General features: G+C 40.1%; 1 protein-coding gene across 8 annotated transcripts in view; it reads right to left on the reverse strand.

Annotated features, from left to right (window-relative positions):
- The window catches only part of ZNF410 (zinc finger protein 410), a 36,078-nt gene that overhangs the window by 12,187 nt on the left and 9,257 nt on the right, over positions 1-14,634 (reverse strand). For 5 of the 8 annotated variants that reach the window (XM_075151592.1, XM_075151590.1, XM_075151595.1 and 2 more), the window contains 8 exons: positions 8,577-8,712; positions 8,049-8,282; positions 7,559-7,750; positions 6,549-6,732; positions 5,553-5,734; positions 2,702-2,791; positions 1,438-1,563; positions 246-878 (listed from right to left, as the gene is read on the reverse strand). In XM_075151592.1, coding sequence (XP_075007693.1) covers positions 694-878; positions 1,438-1,563; positions 2,702-2,791; positions 5,553-5,734; positions 6,549-6,732; positions 7,559-7,750; positions 8,049-8,282; positions 8,577-8,712 — 1,329 coding nt within the window. In that variant the 3' untranslated portion in view covers positions 246-693. Of the gene's footprint in view, positions 1-245; positions 879-1,437; positions 1,564-2,701; positions 2,792-5,552; positions 5,735-6,548; positions 6,733-7,558; positions 7,751-8,048; positions 8,283-8,576; positions 8,713-14,634 lie in introns of those variants that run through there. The other 3 variants (XR_012673878.1, XM_075151594.1, XM_075151593.1) reach the window with 3 other exon arrangements.

A 14,634-nucleotide genomic window follows, 5' to 3' on the forward strand; every position in this document is an offset into this window, starting at 1 on the left:
GCAGCACTACCTTTACGTTCAGCTAGGGAGCAATATATTCTCTTCATAGAGGAGCTATTATAGATGCATAGTATTTTAGCAAAACTCTGCATTCTTAATAATCCCAATTCTGAAGACACTCTTTAAGTTAACAAGAATTCAAGACATGTACATGGTAGGCTCATTTAAAGAGCTTGATATACCAAACAAATGTTGGAGGAAAAAGTGACTGGGGAAAGCAGGAAAAGAACACAGCAAATGTAATCAAATGATATCAAGTAGTACATTTATTTCAGATAGTAAGTCAGCTCCCGACAGTGAGATGTATTAGAATATAGTCTCCGAAGGTAAAGGATGGAAGGAAGGCCTGTTGCTCAAGATACTGCATGTTCGTACAGTGCCAAGCACAATGAGGTCCCGGTCCTTAACTGGGGCTCCTAGGTGCTCCAGCAAAACAAACGCGTTAGGCTTTAGGAGAATGGACTGCATAAACAGTTTTGAAATGGCGTTCCACAACATGGGCTAAATGACACCTAAGCAGCAGACTTCACCTTTTAAGCTCTGCAAGAGAGAAACTTGGTCCAGTAGGTCTTCCCCATCTCCAGTTTTATGATTCATTCTCCATCTACCCACCCGCTCTGTGCAGAGTTAAAGCAATGTTCACTTGTCCCACTCCAACATGGTGAGCCTCTAGGAGGAATGATTGATCCCACTTCAGTCACCACATATAAGAGGGCGGAAAAAAGAGCAGCTGGTCTCACCCTCCTCCACTCCAATAATAGACTCAGTGTCTGGCAGATGCAGAGACTCAACACCAAGGCTGGGCTGAGAGTTCATGGAGATGAGATTCTTACTATGCACTGTAGATTCTTCCAGCAAACTGCTGCCCATCAGTGACTCTATCATGAAAAAAAAAAGGGTAAAACAAAATTCTCATGGTGTAATGACACTGCAATATACGATACAATCCCTGCCCGCCTCCAAGTCACATGGGACTTCTTCCCTAGACACCTACTTTATCTGTTCCTACTCTTTGGGCATCCAGTGCTCCAATGGATGGTAACTCCTATATTTATTGGTTTGAGCCTTAGTATGGTGGGATCTCATGCAGGCTTGGCTTTTTCTTTAAATAATTCACATTGCATAAAAAAACCAGGCTTCTTACAAGAATACATAATGAAGGGCACAAATTCCATGTGAAAAAAGATACCAGATTCATGTTAATTTTGAAAACTATAAACCTATCTGCCCCTTGACCACAATACAGAAATACACCTTTGTCTTCTATCCTACAAAAGAGGAGGGTGAGCAATCCATCCTCATCTCCAAGAGGAACAGTCTTTTATTGCTTGCCGGCTTGTGGTCTCGTATTTTCAGGACAAACATCTTCCCTTCCCTTTGGCCATCCACTAATTCTTTCCTGCACTTCTCCCGCACAGAGTGCCCTCCCTTCCTTACCTGGCTGTTCTCGCTCTCTGCTGCCAGCTGTTCCAATTCGGGAGTGGTGTTTTCTCATATGCACATTTCTGCTACCACTCTGGGAAAATGTCTTCCCACAAATTTGGCACTGATGGGGCTTCACTCCTTAGAGTAGAAGGGGGAAAAATATCCCAAGAATTACCAAATTGGGAATAAAGACCTCATCAACCAAGAAGCCAATAATACTGTTTTGAAATAGCTGTTGACACCATTGGTGCTAATTATCAGTGAAAAAAACAAATGAGAAATATTCCTGTTTCCTGGAGAGCAATAAAATTCCAGAACAGAAAAGTTTTAGGTATCAGTATTGCCAGCTGTTGGAAATCTCAAGTCTGAAGAGTAACATAAAGTCTTCTAGTCTGATTTATGAGAGGGAACAAGTTATTTGGAATCTCTTATTCAGTGATATGGAAATATTTGATGTCCCATACCTACAATAAAATTACCAAAAGCAAGGAAGCAGAGGCAAGGAAGCTATCTCCTGCCATCACACAAGAAATTGCAGCATCTCATTTACATTACTGAGTAGAGACTGGATGATGACTTGTCACTGTGAAAGGATTTCCATTTTACAGAGCAGTCTGTCATTTTCACAATACAAGTATGATGCCCATAGGTGTGAGCTCAATAGCATGGAAGCCAAGGAGACAGGAAAGAAAAAGCGTGGAGAACTCAGGTAATCCCAAAAGTTACTACCCCAGCAAAATCTCCCCTTCCCCAAACAAGCCATATTCAGTATGTGCTGATGATATTTAAGATAAATCAAGCAAAACAGAAGGCAGGAGCTTTGAAACACTTGTGAAATACATTTCCGTCTAATGCTTTGTCCGATTACAAGTATGTAGTATTAAAAAATAAAGGAAAACCCTACCTATGGCAGAAACCCACTCATGAGAGATTTCAGATTTGAATGGCTTTGATTAATATATAGAGGTGCTAGATTCTCTCTTTTAAATAAAAAATGGCAGCTACGAAACAGATATCCAACCTCATGACATTTGAGAAACAATTTTAAAAAATAAATTTTAAAACTGTAATTTGAATTTAGAAACATAAAATTTAAACAGAAACATCAGAAAAGATTAAGGTGTACAGGCTACAGGCACCACAAAGAAAGTCGTGAAACACTATGACCAGAAGTCCTGTAGAAACCAAGGGATTTTTCTTAAGGAAATCAAATCAAAGTCCTACAACACAGATGTTTTCTCAGATAGGTCACAGAATGTCAGGTGAAGACTCTTACCTGAGTGGACAACCAAATGTTTCCGAAGGCTGGAGTATTCGGCAAAGGAGCGACCACATCCCTGTGCCTCACACAGAAAGGGTTTTTCCCCTACAAGGGAAGAGTAAGTTCTTAGATTTTGGGACCACAACCTGATCTAATTGTCCAAGTCCCTCTGAAGATCTCTACCCCATTCTCCCTTTTGGCCTTACATGCAACAAAGTTCAATGGAAATTACACATGTGCTTCCTAAGGCTTTTAAAGCATTCTCTTCATCAGCTTTCAAGAGGAAACACTGACATTCTTTCTGAAATATTCTTAGACCATCATTCATTGAAAGTGAAGCAAGGGTCCACTGTTTCTAAATAGATCTTCCAAGTATATAAATACCAAGAGGGTAATATAAAAGTGCCTAGACTATGATATATCTTCTATATGCAGTTCTTAACAACCAGCTTTCTGCTTCACACACTCCCAGGATCCTGATCCCTTTCTGCCTCTCAGTGCCAAAAATCCCATTAACTGATACGATTTTCCTTCATATCAGATTCTATACTTTCTTTCATATCAGGCTGAACTTTGCAAAATCCCGTGAGAGGTGTGTCAGTCATTTATATTTGTGTGTGGAGGAACAATAATTCAAGGCACAATTTGTTCTCATAGGCTGAAATCTGTTATTTTTATATATCTCCACAGCTATTTTTGTATTGGTCTACATGATGATAAATTGGGAGGTGACTACACTAATGCAATGCAATATAATTAATCTGTTCTAAACACCCTCTTAATAAAGCCTTAAATAAAACTAGAAGTAACTTTTGCCTGCAACATCCCACTAAAGAACTCAATATACTCATCTTTAACACTATGATTTCAAATCTTTACTGTATCAGAGTAACAGCAAGTCCATAGGAGATTAAGCAAGCTGTTTTAGCTATTTTATTGTCTAACATATACATAGTCCTTTCAGAGTAAACTTGTTTTTAAAGTTGTTTCCACTGTGATTTTGCCTTTAGAAGTCCTCTCCCTACAGTTCATTTCTCAACTTCCTATCTCCTACAGCATTCAACAGATCTGAGCAAAAAGGATCAACACAGCATGTTCTGATTGGTGTTACAAAGCTGAAATATGTGGCAGATTCTCAAACACTGATTGTACCTTCTGCCTTGTTATAAATATTTAAAACTTGGAAAGAAGGAAGAAAAACTACCGTTGACAAAAATAACTACACAGTTCCATCTATAAGAAACCCTAGATCTATTTACACCTGCCGTTTTATAACACCTTTGGTCTGATCAAACTCTTAATTGCACATTATCAATTTGCAATTAAGAAAGTTATTATTTATTCCTCCAAAAACTACTACTTTGTTGGTTGCAGAACACTCACTCTATCATGGAGGATTGTGCATGTGTCAGCTGGGCCTATTAACTTTATCTGTGCCTTGGCTGGGAGCTTAAGTGCAAAAGACAACTGTAAAAACTATGGCTGCTGTTACTACACATTCAAAATTTTATTATTGGTATATATAATTTTTAACTACATCCCAACATCTGCCCCCAAACCGTGTGTTCTAGCTAGACTGCAAATTCTTTAAAATAGCAACCTATTTCCATGTGTATCTAAAAAGTACATACCATACGGTAGTGTTTAAGTAAGGCAGAAGGCATAAACAGCTGCTGGCGGCCCACATAATCTGCAATTTCATTTTACTAGAGAGGCCTTGTGCTATCACACAAGTTGTCAAGGTTATTTTGAAATGTTAACCAACTGTAATGCAATACTACCTTCCTAGGCCATCAGGGAATCTCTAACAATATTCTGAGAGGCATGAACTGGGCCATTTGTTTAAGTGGTGTGATAACTCTGAGGCTTAAAAAAACAAACAAACAAAACCACCAGAATATTCACTATGAACTTTACTAACTACTAAATTGCTGATCATTTCAGCAGTAACTTGTGTGCCTTTCTCAAACAACTTTCTAGGATAAAAACACCTAAAGCGCTTTATGCAGTTGTCCAGACTTTGACTGGTACACCAACTTCTAAAAATATTGACAAGGCAGGATCAAATTCTCCAGAGGAGACAGCATAAACAAACCATGTATAAAATACAGCACTATGAAATAACGGTTCTTGTTTTATTTAATATAAAAAGCTGAGCATGAGTTAAGAGTACAGAGGCTCCAGCATATGGTAACATCCCGAATTAGCATTAGCACAAACAGAGCAGTTTGCATGCTAAAATGCTGTCTTCTAACTATTGCCTTTTTCTAATAGACTTTCCTACTATATTTTTGCTACTCATTCCACTGTATTCCTCACTTCCCTAAATTTCCCAAATGTAGTCATTCTACAAGCAGCATAGGTAACATAAGATAGTTAGATTCAGCCAGAAGTCAGTACAGCTACAACTGCGTCCACCAGGACTCCACACTGGAGAAATATCTAAACTATTGTGCCTTTCAGGAATTTATAATAGCTTCTTTATAAAAAACAATTACAGCAGTCATGTTCACTAGCTATTCCCTTGGGAACAGTCTAGTTTCTCCCCAAAACAACACACACCCCTCCCTCCATCAAACAACTTGAAAGGGGAAGGGAATCTTCAGAGCATGGGTCTGAGCAGAGTACAGCATCATCATATGGTATTTGAAGGGTGAAACCTATGTGAAATTATACAGGATAGTAAAGAGGGTAAGCAGTTGATTAACTTGACATATAGATCAATGTGAATTAATAGAAAAGGGACATTAATGAAGGGCAGAGATAAACAACATAATATTCTCAAAAGTTTGAGGACGGAGGAGGAAGTGGCCTCAGTAAAGACCCCACCTCTGCAGACCACAAATATATGAGGTCTAAAACACACCAGTGTGAATTCGTAGGTGGTTCTTCAGATTTCCAGCTGTTGTGAACTGTTTCCCACAGCCCAGCTCCGTGCACACAAAGGGTTTTTCACCATTATGAGTTCTCATGTGCACCTTCAGCCTCTGCAAGACGTAGAAACTTTTTCCACAGCCTTCTGCTGGGCAGGTGAAGGAGCGGTCGTTCCTGGAAAGCAACAAAATAGCTGTTTCATTACCAGCTACTGCAATGTATTTTTCATGAACACTCGACTTTTTTTTGATTAAATAAAAAGCAGAAACATTTAAACTGAAATTAATTATATCAGAAAACAGAGAGACTCAACCGAAGTGAGTGACCTAAGTCCTAAGGAACTAGAGTCTGGGCGGTCCACTGGAAGAATTTGTTCAGGAAATATCTTTTCATCATATTGCCTTGCCTATTCTGTATCCAGAATGATTTAGTAAAGCAGTGCAACAGATTATATAGGAACATTGTGGAATTTCAGTCACTGGAGGATCAAAAATGACTGTATGTGTACATATAACATATGCAGTTACTGCTGGCCCTGTCTCAGGGCAAGATGATGGGCTCATGTCTATTGAGTCCTTCCCAGGTTTTAAGCTTCTCATCTACAATTTACCTTAGAGACTGCCAATTTCTTACCTAAAAAAGATTGGGGTCATTTGTTAGAGCAAGCAACTTTGTTGAAGGATATATAAAAATATGATAGCATCCTACAAGTTCTAATGTTCACTATATGACAGAAGTGATAGTGATGCTCTTTATTGAGCATCTGTTAAAATACAAATGTTCTAAACTGAACACTAACAAGGACCTGCAAAAATAATCTAAATCTGGTCAAAGTGTTTCAACATAAATGACCTAAAGCAAGCAACGGGCCTAGTATTTCTAAGAGTAATACCAGGTTTTCACAGCCTGTCAATGTCAAAAACTAACGCTATCCCAAATACAGGGCACAGTTTTTCAAACTCATAACATACAGCTTTATTCCACTCACCGGTGTGTTTTCAGATGATACTTGAAGTGAGCTGGCCACACAAATGTCCGATCGCAGCCCTCAACTGTGCACTTCAGCTTCCTTTCCACACGAGATAAATGAGGAATGGGGCTAGAGTCTTTCGGCTGCCCATCTCCTGAGCAAAGATGAACATTTTCACCTGGAAGAAAAAGCCCAGCAAAATCTAAAAAAGATACAGATTACTATAATGTGTCAAATTTAATAGATAAAAACAGCATCATATATGATACAGGACTGTAAAGCAGGTATGTGTTGGCTACTAATTGTTTACCATGTCCTACATGCTGCTGCCTAGCCCATAACAGGGATCAGACACAGATTTGCAAACTTTATCAGGCCCATAAACTATTCCCAACAAGCTATCTGTGTCAGATCAGCTGCTACCAGATGAGGCATATCACAAGAATAGAAAGCCAATACATCAAAAATTGTAAAAATGGTCTCTATATCAATATCAATCAACCAATTTTAAGTATCAGCCAGGATAACTATTTTTAAAAACACCTTAGCTAAAAAAGAGATATTGCATTTTTTTGCATCTATTTATTAAAATAATTAAGTCACAAAGCATGTGACTAAATCCAATTATGTATTCTCCAGAAAGCTGATCTCCAAACCAAATGGAGCTAAGAAAAAAGTATGAATTACAGTATGCATTAAAAATAGACACTTGAAAGTGAAAATGAAAGTTGAAATACAAGCAGCTACAGACAGAAAGAAGATACTCCTTACATGTACCAGAGAACATGTGGACTACCATGGAACTGCTGGCTCCACTGAAGTACATTCCCTGAGAAAAACTGAGGAGCCTATTTATATTGCAGAAAAATTACACGATTGTTCTGAATAATTCTGTCACTGATGATTTGAAGACATGTCAGCATAGATTAAAAGCAAGAGAGAGTGAAAGAGAGAGGAAGAAACAAGCTGAAACTAGGGGCCTTGTATGGAACATTCAGTTTTTGAGACAGAAGCAGGGTATTTCCTACCATTATTGCTTGCTTTGGCATTCTTAGCGAGCTGTGCCCGAGTGGCAGCAATTAAGCTGTCATGGGCCAGTTCTTGCACTCGTAGGAACCATGGGGTACTGCTGTCTGTGCTATCATGAGAGAGAAAGTCATTCCCAGAATCTTCTGCTTCGTCTTGAACAAACACCAAGTGCTCTGCTGGAGACCCCAGCCCTAGAAAAGAAGACAACTTCATGAAACAGAAGGATAATGTAACAGAGGGAAATTTCTTTTGCTTCCCAGAGGCTAGTGTTCATGGCATAGATGTAATAGCCGCACTGAAAAAGTCTTCACTGACCTCTGTGTTGTAGGAAGCTGTTGATGATTAAATGCTCCTGAAATATCCAATAATGCCCAGCAAATTTCGTGATCTTTCCCCTTCATAAGCAGCAGGGACAGAGTTGTACTTGTATCTCCTGCATTCTGTTGTCTGAGACATATCCAGCCAGATGGCAAACAGAAGGAGAATTACCTGCTCTTGTTAAGTTGAGAAGAATAAATGAAGTGCTGTCACTGGGCTGGAGGTCTTGCAATAAACTGGAAGTCTCTGGAGTTGACAGAAGTTCAGATGGTTTCTGTACACTCTGTGCCCTTGTTTCCTCTCCATCAGGGCCCACATTTACCTGGAGACTTCTCAAGACAGCAGATGAAGAAACATCTTTGGAAGAATTAGTGTGACTTGGAGAAGTGAGATCTCTTTCATCATCTAGTGAAGAAAGTGAAACCAGAGTAAATAAAAAGTATAAATAAACTATGACTAAAAGATACCTATGAAGTTATTTTTCTAGAAAAAAAATAGAAGTTGAGAGAGATTGGAGGAGGAAAGAATTTTCTAACTAGTCGAACTTCACTGTTAAATGAGAAAAGTTTCAGTCACCCTTCTGAACCTGTCCCTCCATCCCTGGAATGCCTTATCAGCAAGAGGCAGTGCGTCACAGTGGCGCAGTAAAGACAGCTGTATAAAGGGCACACTCGCAAAGATCTGCTACATAGATTTTACCTGGCAACATGAGTCTGTTGCATTCTGAGGCCTCAGTAACAGGAAGAAGAGAAAGACAGGTGATGTCTTTTGGTTCCGATTCCACCAGCCCTTGTCCCAGTGGAATAGAAGTATTCTGAACAAACTGAACCAGCAGCTGAAAAAAGATACTGAAGATTAGGTCAAGAGCAGCACAAATAATTTTAAAAGGGACTAAACCCAATTCATTACCCCCTACTGTCTTGTGGGAGACACTGAATATAATCCCATGAATACACATCAAAGTAAATGGAAGCTTTTCAATTTACATTAATGACAAAGAAGGAATTGTTTGTCATCTCTGAAGTACCTATAAAATTCTCATTTCTTTAACATACAATAAACAGCTCTGGATCACTGCAGACTACTCTGAAGGCTACTTAGGCTATATTCCTTTTTATTTAACCTTTTACCACAATAAATTTTACCAATATATGCTATGTTTTAAGGCATATATTCCTTTTTAATTCAGCTTTTACTACTTGATACTTTACTATGCTCTAACCTTCCAAGTAAATGTTTTCCATGCTCAGCCTTTGGTACAGGTGTTTTTTTAAATCATTGTATTTAAATACCTAGGTGAAAGAAAGTTGGCCTTTCTTAAATAAAAAAGCAAGCAAAAGACTAGTTGCAAAGATGTCTAGCTAATGGCTATTCAAAATAGGCAGATAACGATCAGAGGAACAAGGTTGGGATGACAAAGGGAAGAACACAGACAGCCTTATCCATCCAAATCAGCTACTCCTAAAGACCATCAAAGATGGACAATTAAAGCCATTGTCCTTAGTGTGAAACCCACCCACTAAGGGGATTCTACAGAAGAAACCCTCTCCAGAATACTATGCAAAATAAGGGGGACTATTGCACAAAGAGGTACAGGACTTGTACTGGGATGCATTCCCTGCGGAGGACTTTGGGACTGAACAAGAGATTTGGGGGATTGTACAGGACTTATTATGCATTGTTTAAGGGAAAGGCCAAAGGCAGGAAAAGGAAGGGATCAAGGTGAATGAGGGCAGAACCAAGACAGGAAAATGGAGAGGGGAGAATAAAAGAGGCCCATTACATATACGCAGCAAGTTGGTCAATTCAGTTGTCTGGCGCAGCCTAACCATCGCGGTCCGTCCTGTCTTCTTATTAAACTCTATTCCTAACTATTTCCTGTGTGATCCCTCTCTCTAGAGTGTGTGTGTGTCATATGCTAGTGAACTCCAAGCCAGACAGGTTGGCAAGGAGAATGAGAGGTGTGGGGACATATCCTGGAGAAATCCATGAAGGTTGTCTCTAGGCAGCAACCCCTGGAAACAGAATCAGGCATTTTGCGCTGCCTGTGTTTGTTGTGGGTAAAGCTACCAGCGTCCTACCTGTGTTAATCTCTTTGGCGCCAGTCACATCTGTACAGTGCGTGTGTGTGTGCGCCTATTTGAAAATTGTACTAAACCTCACTAGCGGCTGGATCTAAGATCAGAAATAGGGAGCAGCCCTCATCTTGATGGGACCAGGAGGTGAGAAATGTCCGGCTCATTCAGTCCAGCAGATTTAGCTATCCTTAACATCAGTCAGCTCTGCCAATGCAAAAATTACTTCTGGTTAACTCCTAAAAATCTTGAGTTAATAAAAGGAACCTGACATTTGAAAAGGAACTGGAAGTCCGAGAAATGCCTTTCCTCACCCCTGAAAGTCTTCCCATATTTAACCAAGTTCAGAGCAGCAAAGCATGTGCCTTGTTTACTCATTCTGTCGCCTTGACAACATCTCAAGCTTTTGTCAGACTACTGGATATAATGCTGGACTCCTCTTTACCTCCAAGGCACGGACAGAGAAATGAGATCCTCTTTTTTCCACTACCAGTGCCACAGCAGTCCAGACTAAAATATTCTGATTTAACAAAGGAAGTGCTGCTGGGAGTTAGGAGATAACACAGCCCAACTTTTGCAATGGACTGAACTAACTCTTCTGTGAACTCCACAAGCTCTTTTAATAAATACGGTCTCAAATCCTTCCCCTGGATGGAATTAAACTTCTGGAGACCGGAAAGACTGAAAGGGGTCAGTTGTAACAGACCCAGACACATACTCCACATTTCAGAGAAAATGCCCCTCGAAAACCATATCTATTTATTTGGCTATAAGTTCTGTCCAACAGACTTACTCCTATACTCACATTCTCAAAATATTTTGAAAAACACAGATGAAAGCAATATGGAAAATAACAAAACACCAAAAACTTAACCCTCAATTCACTATTCCTTATCTGTAGGAAACTCCTTGATATAAAGACCCTGCATTCTGCTGCTGTCTAGCAAACAACTGTATGCAACAGACTTCCTTTATCTTTGTCATTTAGAAGGAAACGGTACAAGATGGTTATTCAAAAGCTACTACCCTCATTGTGACACATTTTAGCATGCATTCACACAGAGCCCAGATGGAGTTGTCCGTGCAGTGAGATGGTTCATCAGTGTCAAAACAAACAGTAAAAAAGCATGATATGCCCATGGTATATTTGTGATTAAAATCCAACAGTCACTAATAATTTGATTCTTATTTTGTACGTTGTGATTGTCTTAGTATTTAATTTTCAGAACTACTGGCATCCAATTCCAAATTATTTCTATAGCAGACACCAGCCTTTTGAGCCCCTCCTACATCAGGACGAAGTTCATTAAATCAAAGAAACTGCAAAAACTTAATAGTTTGGGCTCTGATTCCTCCATGCTTATTTCCTCCCATGAAAACACTGGAAATACTGATGTTTCCTCAAACAGTTTTACCTCGAAGAGTTACTGCTGTCAGAACCCTGAAGCCTTAATTGCCCTGAATGGCCCCACCTGGGGCCCCCACCCACACTCTCTGCCCAGGGGCTCCTTTTAAATTCAGGGGCTCCATTTAAGCTCAGCCTGTGCTCCCTAGTTCCTTTCTGAGGTGTGTTACAGCTTTACCTGTCTCAAGCCCTGTCTCCTGGATGGACCTCAGACTTTTACTGCAGCAGTGTCTCCAGCCCCATCTCCTGCTATTCCTGACTGAACTCTCTGGATACACCCTGGACCTGGCTCATCACTTTGCCTCATCTAGGGCTGTGTTTCCAGCACCCGTCTCTGCCTGCTGTGCTCAGGTGCTGCAAGATTGTGCCCTGGTCAGTGAGGACACTGCCTGGGCTAGGATTACCCTTGGCTCCCCACTCACCCTCCCTTAGGAGCAGCCTGTCATCACTGACAATTATGAAGGTAAAAACTAAGTTTTGAAGTCATTCGGATGGCAATATGCCACTTGAACTAGGCCACAAGCCAGACTGCAGTTTGAAAGGTTAGCATTTTTTCCTCTTAGGTATATTATAAAATTATCCAGAGGCCCCAGTCACAAGAGGGAACTATTTTTATGTTGTCAAAAAAATAGATAGGCAATAAGAGACAGTCCCTCCCCCAAGGCCATGCATTCTAATTTAAGATTAAAAAATAGGAGAAAGAGGGGTAAAAAGCGAAGGGAGTTAGGAATAACAGAGCAAGGCAACCAGATGAAAGAAGTTGGACTAAAAAATGTGAGCAGCAAGATGGTTCTAAATTACTGGTTGTCTTTCATTTAAAAGCTGTTCATGATCCCTACTGCTGCCTACACTTGTTTTATGGACTTTTCTATTTTTTATACAGAAAGCCTTAGATAGAACTTTCCTCCTACAACAGGAAAGCTTTGCTTCAAACCCTCCACTTCAACACAGCAACATTAGGCCACTAGGGAAAAGCAAAATGCAGCAAAATACAGACGCTCAAAAGAAAAGAGATGCTTTTAACTTACTTTGTAAAGTAATAACAAGCTAGTACAGAGAATTAAAAGGGGGCAAAAGAAGCACAAGTAAACAAAAGGACATGAATCATGCTCATTGTTAAAATTTGGAATAAAAAAACCCAACCCTTCCTGTAAACTAAAGCAAACCAATCACTAAATATATCCCTCACAACTCTACTTCAAATAATTCAGAGAAAATAAAAAATTTCATATGACAGCTGTATCTTGACAGCCAAGTACTTTCAAAAACCTTTCTTCTGTTCAAAATCATTGAATACTTTTGTGACAACCACAGCAACTGGAATATAGGAAAAAACTAATTACAAACACTGTGTGCTGCTTTCTTAAGTTTCTTCTAATTTGGTTTTGCAGCTGAAAGCAAATAGGAAATTGTAAGGGTATCTGGTAATTGGCTATTCAGCATAAAAGACAGACTAGGAACAGGAGAGGTGATAAATTAAATGTGCAGATATGCAAACTCTAACAAACTGCAGATAAGAGAGAGTAACAAAGACCAGAACTCCTGGGACACTGATGGATGGGACATTATAGGAACGACTTGAGTGTGACCTTGAAGAAATTCAACCAGAAACTTTGTAAGAGATAGGAACAATATCATCATGGGTTACCAGAACACATCTCATAGGCAAGAGCAAACTTCTTATTGGATATGGTGGATATTCTGGGACCAGATAAAACTTCTTATTAAGATGTCTTAAGAGGACACTGTGGGAATGTGAAAAACTTATGGATGTTTACGGCAAGGATCAAAGGCAGGGAAAGGGAGGGATCAAGGTGGATAGGAGAGGAACAACCACGGGGAACAGGAAGGGGGTGGGGGATAATATGGGTCGACCACACGTTAGCAGGCTGCAGGTCAGTACGCTGCTCTGCCTCGTCACTGTAGTCTATCCATCTTCTCAAATGCTGTTTGCTCCTGAATAGTTTCTGAGTATGTTCATCTACTTAACTTCAAGTTGGTCTAGCCTGTGAACAGGAGGAAACCACAATCTGGAAACCCAAGATCCTGGCCAGAGGCTGGATTAAAAAGCCCAGGGCCTGGAGATGGATACTGGAAGGACTCAAGGTTTGGCAGAGACTGGAAAGACCCATGACTGTGAGTATGCATGTCAGCTGAGAGAGGGCAGTGTGTGTGGTATGCTAGCAAATTTCAAGCCTGATTACCTGACGAGTAGGAACAGAATTAGGCCATTTGTGTTCTTCCTGTTCCATGTGAATGACATTTGTATTTGTGCGTGTCTGTAAAGCTACTGTACTGCCATGTGTTAGTGTTTAACAGTCATACGTGTCCGTACTGTCTATGTATGCACGGGCGCATATTTGCAGTTCAGGCTCAGCCTCACTTCTGCCTGCACCTGGGAACAGTCCAGTAGTCTTTTGTCTGAAGGACCAGGAGGGGAGGAATCCCCTGGATGCTACAGTTTGTCAGATCTCGTAACCACATAGTATCTGGCATCACAAATGGGATCCAGATGGGCTGTAAGTATTCCTGAGATGGTGACTATAGAATCTTTATGTAAGGAGGGGACTGATCCTTCTGCAAATATGGCCAAAGTGCTAGAATTTGTAACCACGCAGACAGAACATCTTGGGGCACCTGAATAGGAATAGTTAGGGAAACTGAATGTACAGAATATTAATAGAACACAAAAGGAATGATAAGAGGTGTAAAGTGGCTTTACTCTATAGCCATGATATTCCTTGGAATTTGAAACAAATTTTGATATTAATTGCAAAAGGACATCCTCGACTTAGAGATTCAAACTTTATGGGCCAGATGTGAGTCATACAGAGAAAGTCTGTAAACCTTGGAGGGACAAAATGAGCAAAGCTTGGCTCTGCCACACCACTTTCTTTATTATACCCTCCTTTTACTCCTGCTGAAACACCACATAACTCTGAAAATCCTGTAAGTAATGTAGACAGTGTATGTACTAAAAGTGCAAAATATTTCTTGGCTCTTGTTACTAAACAAATAATTGTCATCCCTGCTGTTCAACAAGGCATCGTTGGACAGAGTGATCCCAGGGTCTATCACCACAAGCAGTGCAGAATGCTTGTGTTACCAAGAAGGCTTGGATAATGTCCCTCACCCAGGATATTTCCCCGGGGGAGAGGGGGCAGCAGAATCTGTTTAAAGAACTGGGAACCCCTCCTAGAGATCCTAAAAAAAAAAAACCAACTGCCCAAAAAACACCACCCCCCCAAAAAAAAAACCCAAACAAACCCAAAACAAT

The sequence above is a fragment of the Calonectris borealis genome, chromosome 5, assembly GCF_964195595.1.
Source record: "Calonectris borealis chromosome 5, bCalBor7.hap1.2, whole genome shotgun sequence".
NCBI lineage: Eukaryota > Metazoa > Chordata > Aves > Procellariiformes > Procellariidae > Calonectris > Calonectris borealis.